Source organism: Arachis ipaensis, chromosome B06 (genome assembly GCF_000816755.2).
Source record: "Arachis ipaensis cultivar K30076 chromosome B06, Araip1.1, whole genome shotgun sequence".
In the NCBI taxonomy this organism is placed as follows: Eukaryota; Viridiplantae; Streptophyta; class Magnoliopsida; order Fabales; family Fabaceae; genus Arachis; species Arachis ipaensis.
The window spans coordinates 120230332-120240483 of NC_029790.2; the positions used below are offsets into that span (position 1 = coordinate 120230332).

Below are 10152 nucleotides of genomic sequence, written 5' to 3' on the forward strand. Positions count from 1 at the left end.
CAATTAAAGAAATCAAAATTCTAAAAGACCTCTTGGCAAGAGATGAGAGTCAAGGTTTTCTATCTTAGTCATTGACCACAAACATGACAATTATGAAGACTTAATCCCAATTAGTCAATCCTAATATCGAGGATAAGTCAAATAGGCATAATTGATCTCAATCCACAAATCCTAGCCAACTCATTATTTAACTTAGTGAAAGACTAGCGTTAGTGAAAACCAAATCAACTAACAACCCTAAATTACCAATTAATATTAGACATCAATGACTCAAGGTCACCTAAGTCTTCAATCCCAAGTCAAGAGTATGAAAAACTACACTAAAATTAAAAGAGATATTTTATCAAACACTTGGTATGCATAAAATAAAAAACATGATAAATTACTTAAATAATAAAATCTAAACTACCAATTGTATAAAAGGGTTCATGAACATAAAAGCAACAAATTAGATGAAATTAACAAATAAACTAAGAGAATTAAGATGCTAAAACAAGAAATTATAAATGAAACTAGATCAAAACAAGTTTAAAACCTAAATCTATGGAGAGAAATAAACCTAAAGCCCTAAATTCTAGAGAGAAGAGAGAACTTCTCTTTCTAGAAATCTAACCTAAAACATAACAAAACCTATCCTAATTGCTCTTCCTTTCATCCTCCTTGAGTTTGGCTTGAAATACTTCAGAAATGAGTTGGATTGGGTCCAAGAAAACATGAAATTGTGACCCATATGTTCACTTAAGTGAACTCACGTGCTGGCAATCGTGCGTACGCATGAGACATGTGTACACATGAATTTGCGAATTTCCAAAACGTGCGTACGCATGAGGCGTGCGTACTCATGACCCTGAAATGCTCCAAACTCTATTTCTTCATGAATTCTCCACTTTTGCATGCTTTTTTCTTCACTTCTACAATCCATCCTTGCCTTAACAAGCACATCAAGATATCGAATGGGATTAAAGTAAATTAAATTTAGCAAATTAAGAGCTTAAAAAGTATGTTTTTAATCTTAAGCACAATTTTAGGAGGAATTCACAAAACCATGTTATTTCAATAAATAGATGTAGGATAAGTTGATAAAATCCACTCATTTTAATACAAAATAAACCATCAAATTATAGTTTATCATGAGGCGAGAGGGACACTGTGTGAAGAGAAAGCTTAGGATTAGGGTTGAAAAGTGATGGATTTTTTTAATTTATTTTGAAATCTAGTTTTTTAAAATAGTGAGCAATTTAGCAACTACTTAATTTTTAACTTTTATTTTTTAGTTGGTTTTGCTACTGATTTAACAACCAGCTACTCTAATGCTAAGATATTATAGTTGGTCACTAAAATCGGTCGCTATATTAACCCTTAGCTACCGATTTAATGACCGCTACCTTAGCGACCGAATTAGCGACCAACTATTTTATCCACCTATTTTTAAGTCGGTCGCTAATTTGGTCATTAAATTATAAAATAGCAACCAATTTAGCGACTGACTGTTTTAAAACTAGCATTTTATAGTTGGTCGCTAAATTGGTTGCTATCTTAACACTTAGCAACCGATTTAGCGACCAACCACTATTAAGCTTGCTTTTTTATTGGTCACAAAATCAGTCGCTAAATTAAAAATAGTGACCGACTTAGCCACCAACATACCCAAAAGCTTTTTTTTTTATTTTGGTTGCTAATTCAGTCGCTAAGTTAAAAAATATCAACTGATTTTACTGACCGTCTAGATTAGCTTTGTCATCGGTAGCTAAATTGGTCACTAATTTTTATTTTAGCAATTAATTTAGCAATCAAGAGTGGGTGGTCACTAAGTCGGTCGCTAATTGAAATTTAGCGACTGATTTGGCAACCGATTTTTTTAAATCCTAGAAAAGTTTTATTTGTCACAAAATCAGTGACCAATTTTGTTGATCGCTAAAATTGGTCACTATTTTTAAACTTTTTTGTAGTGAGTCTTGGAAGATGAGAATGGCAGAACAAATCTGCAATAGGAATATTAGAAAAGAGAATAGTGCACCTTCATGGACGTGATATACAATTTTTTTTTAGGCTTGATTTTCCCCAATAATCTAAATTGAGGTGTGTAAATGAGTCACAGGCAAATTTTCTAATGAATGCATGTACGTAATGAAGATTACTTGATTTTAATTTTTAATCACACACTAAATTCTTATACCAATGATACTTTACAAGATGATATTGTGTATGTTTTTTCTTCTAAATTGAAAAAGTGTTAAGATAGAGAAGATTAAAAATCTGAAAATTGGATAGACTCTTGTTATTCTAATTATGGATGGTATTCAGAAACACATACGCTTGAGTATGTAGATTACTATATATATGTAGATTCACGAAGAGAAACATTCTTTTAAAAGGATATAACTCTTTAACAAGTTACAAATTTATAGACAAATGCAATCCTTTAGACATGACTTTTTATATATTTAAAATTATATCTCACAGAATATTCAATATGCCATGATATATAATGTTCAACTATAGAGACAAATATAAACTAAATTCATTCTATGGTAGAGTGAATGTACTATGAGGCATAAATTTAGGTGGAAACACTAAGTCAAAGTTACTATAACACTTATTATTAATGGATGTGTACTTTATTTAGTTTTGGTTTTTTTCAACTTGGTTGGATCTTGACCAAGAGAATTTTTAGGTTACACTTTTCTTTTGAGTAACTGTTTAATCAGAAAGAAGAGAAGGTAACATCTTCAAACATTTAAAGTTTGTCTTTGTAAAAATCCTACCTCACGAAATTTGTGACTTCTTATTCTTGACAACGTCTATCGATACGCATAGGTTTATATATATATAGAGTGTAGATAATATATTAGAATCGTAACTCGTGGCATTAAAATTTTTTAGTTTTTCCAATGACGAATTTTGGTAATTAGATAATTATCGCTATAGTTAATTTTTTTCAAATTAGCCACATCTCATTAATTCATTAAATGATGAATTAGAAGAGGAACAACTCCAGATGTATCATCAATCAATTAGTACATGATCACAATTTTTATTCTTGGGCCAAAATACCTATATATGCTATGCGTTAAGCCAAATTAAATTTTTAACCACCCTTGCATGAAATCTTAAGTTAACCGATCTATTAGCTCACTCAAACCAATCATAATTCAACCATGATTAAGAAAAAAAAAACCCACTCTTTTCTTCTCTTAATCACCACGGACAACACACCCAAACCATGGTTACATCACATGGTTAATTAGCCTAGTAAGTACTTAGTTATTAATGCTAAGTACATGTGTTGCTCTATCCTCATGCATGAGCCACGAAAACATATGCTTGCTTATACCTATCTCTCACTTCACTTACTTAATTTCTTATATATAATTTGAATTAACTTAGGATAGAATTAGAAGAGAGAATTGATTATGAAAAGAAGAGAGAAAGAGAGAAGGTCGAGAGCAACCCAAGAGGAGAGAACGGTTAGCATGCAATCTTCTTCTATTCTTCAACTTCCATAGAAGCTTGAAGAATGTAGTTCTCATCTTTCTCCATCATTTTTTGCTGTCCTGAAATTTCTCACTAGGTAAGCTAGCTTCGTTTCCTTCTTCTTTCTTCAATTCGATTCCTAACTTCACCATGCAAACCAACCTTTGTTCTTTCTTCTAGTTTGTGAAAAACAAGGCCATTTCTTCTAGTTTCTCTGAACCACCGAACCATGCAACTAGAGAAGGTGAGTGTTTCATCTTTTTCCTTCTTGTGATCATGGTCATGATGATGATGATGAACAAAATTGAATGATAATGCATTAGGTGTTGTAGCCGAGAAGGTGAGCTTGGAAGCAAAGCACCTCAGTTTTTGGTACAACCAAGTAAGGGATAGGATAGATAGAATATTACATTTGCTGCTGTGTTTGCTTGTATGGATTGATGATTCATTATGTGTTTGATTGATGATAAGTGCATATGAAAATTCTGTTTTAATATGATGCAGAAAAGTAAATGTTCAATTATGTATATGCACTTGTAAAATTGTGAATTATTGATTCTGAGTTTTTTGGACTGTACTAGTTATTCTAACAACTGTGTTTAATAAAAAAAAAGATAGAATTATGGGTTTAGAAGAGTTCTAATCTTAGATATATAATTTGACATATGAAGTTCTTAAAATTGCTTAATGCAGAATTTCTACATAACTGGCAGCAAGGTGAATCAAATGCTGGGAGCAATCCAAACCACCATTTTGGATAGAAAGCAATCCAAACCACCATTTTGGATGAAATTATTTTTCTATGAAACTTTGTTGTGTCTTGGATGCCGCATAAAAATTTCATGGCTTATCAATAAGTAGGTTGAGAGGAATGAATTTTTGAAAATTGTTGATTTTTGCAGAAAATTATATTCTCCTACTGCAGAAGCATTAACTTTCAACTTACTTAACTTTTAATTTTGATAAGTGATTAGGTTGTGACCAATGGCAATTTAAATCTTTGTATACTTATAATATCCAGTTTAAATTTTAGACCAATGCCATGTTTGTCAAATTAATTATGCAGGTGGGAAAGTGACTAGCTCATTGACCTTTTAAAACAGCTTTCTCTAAAACAGGCTATATTCCCATATGTATAACTTTTTCGTGTAATATGGTATTGAACTAGAATTTTGTTTGTTTGAAATTTGGGTGAATCTTATTTGATGTCACCAATTTTGAGGGACAATTGATCAGAAGGTATTTTTCATGAATTTATTAAAATCACTGTTGTTTGCTTTTTTCTAAATTTTCTCAAAATAATGGCAAAACTTCAAAAATTATTATAAAATTCAATTTTGATTGGATTGCCTTGAAACTAGATTTAAATTAAAGCTTTGGGTTTGTAGAATCACCTCATGTAAGTAAAGGTCTCGTATGCAAACTTTTCACGACGTATATGTGCCTTAGAAAGTTAATAGATGCTGAGTCGGGGGACTGTACATAACAGTCTCTATTTTGCAAATTGTAAGGACAGGTATCGAAGCTATACATAAATGATATTGTCATAAACTTCAATCCATCATGGACACGTGAATATATAGTTTGTGCAATTTCGAGTCCATTCAGTATATTAATTATTAAATAGAAGATCAGTCGCTATTAGGACAAATTTGCAGAAAATAGACTAAGTATAAGAATATTTTATAATGTACAAAGAACTGAGGGCAAAAGTCCCTAAGAGATTAACGCAGAGGATAAGAAAAGCCCCAAGATATTGACCAAAGATTGCTAATGTAGGAACACCCGCCTGACTGATAGCTTGTTTCTTATTGTGACGCACATTAGATATGCTAGCAAAAATTATTATGATTATGATTCGGCCTAACTAATACGGATAAATCCGTTATGCCGAGGTATCCTGACTGACATGAGTTCATCCGTGATGATACTAATATGCCTGACTGACTCAGTGAAAAAACCATATTCTGGGTTCACCCGGGTAACGTCGGGTTGCGGATAGATAACCGACGCATGAGCTCATGGCCTGTACTAAGAACAAGCATGCATCATCTTGTTTTCGCATGTGAATTTTTTGTGATTGTTTACTGCAATTTCCTAACTATCTATGACTGATTCTATTTGTCCGCTATATATTTGTACTCTGTTATTTCTATGTTGTGATTTTACATTTGACGAAAACTTAGAGACAAAGACCTTAGGACTCCTTTTTACCCTGTTGGAAACTTTAGATTCTCACCATTCTTTTCTTGCTTTTCCCCTTTTCCAAATGGGATCGGTAGTGATATTCTTTGAGATTCCACTTGTATTGAGCTATGAGGACACACCTAGGACCCGCATCTACGCTTTGCGCGACCGTGGTTTTCGATTTTCTGTACATAGCCCGCACTTTGATCCCAACATGCCATATGAGTTTACTTTATCCGAGCTACATCCAGCTGGAGACCAGTTCCCTTTTTCCCATCCTCTCAATTTGGTAGGACCGCACTACAATGTACCATATCCGGATTTTCCGTACGTACATGAGGCTGATCCAGATCTTGCTTAGCATTTTCCTATTCCTGCACTCCAGGTTGAGCCTATGCCCGATGACCCTTGGGGACACCATGTCTGATGATTCACCCACTTGGGTTGAGTAGTTGGAGGTAGATTTAAAGTTGAATGAGGAGTCTATTCCTGAAGAGGTTAGGCCAGTTATCAGAGAGTTGTTCGGAGACCATCCCAAAGTTTGACATAGCTGATCCTCTACTCTTTTTGGTGATCTGTAATGTTATTTTTTCTCGCTTTTGTAGTGTTTTAGAGGGATAGGACCTTTCAGTAGACCGGTTCCAGTTTAAGGGACCCGTGTGAGGGTTGGGACTGTCTTTCTTATTTTGAACTTTGTCATGTATCTCCAAAACTCATCTTATATTTATATATTATTATCTTGTATCTATCTGTGATATTGTTGTATGTATTAACTTCGTGAAAAAAGCTTATAATAACACTTGATAATGACATTCTGAGTCTAGAGCCAATTAGGTCCATACGAGTACCACCTAAATGTTTGGCATTAGTCATGACGTGTCAAAAGTTGGGTCGTTACAGTCTTATTATAAATTTGACAAAAATAATTTTTATATAAAATTTACTATGATTTTTATCCTTAAATCAAATTTGAAAAAAACCAATGATACTTTAATTGGGTGACAACCCAGAAGTGAACAAAACACCTTGACGTAAAGTCCTAACTTCAAGCATGCAATTTGGCTAACATCTATTAGGCCTTTCTAGACTAAATCACAAGCTGAGATAAACTATTTGATTGTAGATACTATATAATCTAAGATGACACACACATAAATGGGAAGAGTGAGAGAGAAAGAGGGAGAGAATAAATAACCCATGAAGGCATGTGAGAAAAAAAAAAAGGTAAAAAAAGGTAAAAAACAATCCCTCTCTAAAAACCCTACTCTATTCTTTCTTTCTTCATTTTTTTTTCTATGCCCATATTGCCATGACTGACATGCCTCCTGCTCCGACCAAAACAAAAAGATATGAATAAATTTGAAGCTTTACTCTACTTTGAAGCTTTGGACCCATAAAATCAGTGGCCAATAACTCTACCAATGCCATGTAATTGAGAAGCCCTGCAGACACAGCATTCAAAACACCTTCAACTATGAGTGAGGTTGGACTTGTGTCAGTGTACACCTTTGACAAAGCTATCCCCAATGCAATTCCAAATGGGGTTGTCACGGAAAAAAAGAATACCATAATGCACTTTATCTTCATCCCATACTCTGCCTGTTACCAAAAAAAGATAATGAAAAAGAAATATATATTCGTTAGATGGTATCTATTTGTATATTAAATCATTTTTAGTTATTTTCTTTTTCACATAAAATTAAATATCACTTGTGAGTAAATCATAATTCTGATCTCAAATAATTTAATATTTGACAAAATAATTTTCAAAAGAAAGAAATAGAATTGAGCTTGAAAAAATAGTCTCAATTTGATAAAAATGCAGTATTTTTTTATAATGGGCAAACAACTCATACATTTGATATTTTTTTATTATAACATGTAGAAAGGTATGTAGTCTGTAGAGCAAACTTACCTAACATTCAATATATAGAGTATTTTTTTGTATTTATGTTTTTACCAAAAAAATTTCAAACAGAATTTACTTAAAATAATATTATTAAATTTAAAAGATGAAATATCTTTTTTCTAAGCATACATTTCGACCTCTAGAGTCTTTTTTTAGTATGCTTTTTTATTAGTATATTTTGCAAATTAACGTTATTTTTGGAGGATCAAAATGTTATTTTATTATTTTAAAAGTTATTTCGTTAAAAAATAAAAATTTTCAGAATTTAAAATGGTAGTTCACTCTTGTTATAATTATTATCTTAGTAAATATTACACTTCTAGATATTTTTTTCCTTTATCATTCTTTATTCTTTAGATACCATAAAAACCAATAACAGTATTACTCGACTGTTAAATTACTAGGATTAAACCATTCAAATATAAGCATCAATATATTTCATCACTTTTAACATACTAATTAAATTATTTTTAGTGTTTTATATTTAATTTAGAGAACTGTGAAAACAAAATATGTAACCATTAAGAAATTTTGTTTTCATTATTCTTAATTTTTCACTTTTAAAATTGTAAAACTCAAAAATACTATAAATGAAAATAGAGACACAAAAAAAAAAGATATTATCTTAACAAACTAAACAAACATTGGTGACAATGTTTAATATTTTCTTTTAATTATACATTTACAAAAAGACATGATTGAACTAAGTTAGAAAAAGACATTACATTATTGCAATTTTCCATATTTTCATGTAAATACAACTAGTATAAGATAGAACTTTTTCTTTTTAATATTGTATCACTAGAGGTGAAATCCTTCGTCATGAACCAAATTGTGTGTTAATACTTTTTTGGTGTATTTATTTGTTTTTTTAATATAAGAAAATATAATAAAGATATATATCAGTGATCAATAAATTAAACCTGAAGTATGCAGCCTCCTAAGCCCATTCCCTCAAAGAGTTGATGGAAGCAAAGTGCTGCAATGAGAGGCCTAATTGTGCATGGATTATCTGAAGCTCCCAATGACAAACCAATCACCACTGAGTGCACCACAATTCCTAGCTCCAACACCTGCATACGTTTTATATACACACAATTACATCTCACAATTCAGACACCAAACAATAAATAATAAACATAACCCACAAGCTCAAAATTCACCACCAACAACAATAATAAAACGAAGATTAGTAGTGCTACATGCATATAATAAAAACACGATAAAATAACAAAACATATTATTTATCACTTATAAACAAAATATGATATTGTTTTATTATTGTTATCACGTTTATAATTTTTTCGAAAACTTATTTATCATTCATATTTATCGCGGTTCTTTTTTTTGTTAATGGTATAAGCTTTCTACTACTATTTTGGTAGTTTACCAACTAAGATAACTAACCTGAGCGATAACACGATAGCGTAGCAACTGTTCCGCACTCACAACTTTCATGTTTCCATTTCCATGTTCAATCTCATGACCGTGAGTGTGACTGTGGCTAAGCGATTCCAATTCTTTATTCACTTTGCGGCAACCACCATCAACTTCAATGTTCTCGGAAATATCAGTAGTAGTAGTAGTAGTAGTAGTAGAAGAAGAAGAAGAAGAAGAAGAAGAAGCAGCGATTCTCTTTTTAAAGAAACTGATGGAGAAAGAGTCCACCATGAGGGTGAAAATAGCAGAAAACATGGCGATGAATGTAGTAAATGGGAATTTGTGCCACGGATTTTTCGGCAAGCAGTCCGACATGAGGTCATTGAATGAGTCCGGCAATACGTGCATGTAACCCGTGGCGAGGATGACACCGGAGGCAAAGGCCTTCACTAACACAAAAAGATCACGGTCTGGGTGAATTGCCGGCACAACGCGTGAGAGCGTCGGCAGCGTTACGCCGATCATGCTTGTCACCAGAATTGCAAATATTGCTATTATCTTATACTTGAGCGCCTCGCTCCGGTTATGACATGCTCCTTGGTGGTTCGAGGTGCATTCTTCAGCCGAGGCAACCGGGCAAGTTGTGAGTGCAAGGAAGGAAATAACAATAATAATCTTGTAGAGGAGGTTTGAATTCATTGGCGTAATAGCCATGATTGTAAGTGAGAGAATGAGAGTTAGAGAGAAATTATGAGTTGTTATGACCGTTAATATAGTGCTTTGGTTTGGCGAAACTTTAGATTGACCAATTTATGAGTCTAAGTTTAAAAAGTAGGAATTACTCTAATGACCTTGATGGAGAACATTGCGAGAGCTTGGTGTATCTGTTGTTGTATGTTTGAGGGGTATTTTGACCAAATTTCTAGGAGTGAGGTTGATGGAGTGCGGCGTGTGTTGGGAGTTATCTCAAACAAGGCCCTCATGCATCGGTGAATAGCAAACACATGACTTTCTTCCCTTTTTTGACAATGAGGCAGTGATGTGGCAATCTACTTGAAATAATATTAGTAATAAACTTACCTTAAGTTTTGGGAATAATTAATGAAGCATTTTCTCGAAAAAAAAAAAGCAATTTTTTTTATAAATTTAACTTTTTTAATATAAAAATATTTAACATTATATATTTAATAGAATTAATAGAA

The 10152-nt window shown here is 32.5% G+C and overlaps 1 protein-coding gene across 1 annotated transcript; it reads right to left on the reverse strand.

Annotated features, from left to right (window-relative positions):
- Nucleotides 6553-9732, reverse strand: LOC107648407 (fe(2+) transport protein 1-like). The gene is made up of 3 exons (XM_016352285.2): nucleotides 8978-9732; nucleotides 8494-8643; nucleotides 6553-7260 (listed from the first exon to the last, which is right to left on the reverse strand). The coding sequence occupies exons 1-3, from the start codon at nucleotides 9662-9664 to the stop codon at nucleotides 6955-6957; spliced, it is 1143 nt and encodes a 380-aa protein (XP_016207771.1). The 5' UTR covers nucleotides 9665-9732; the 3' UTR covers nucleotides 6553-6954.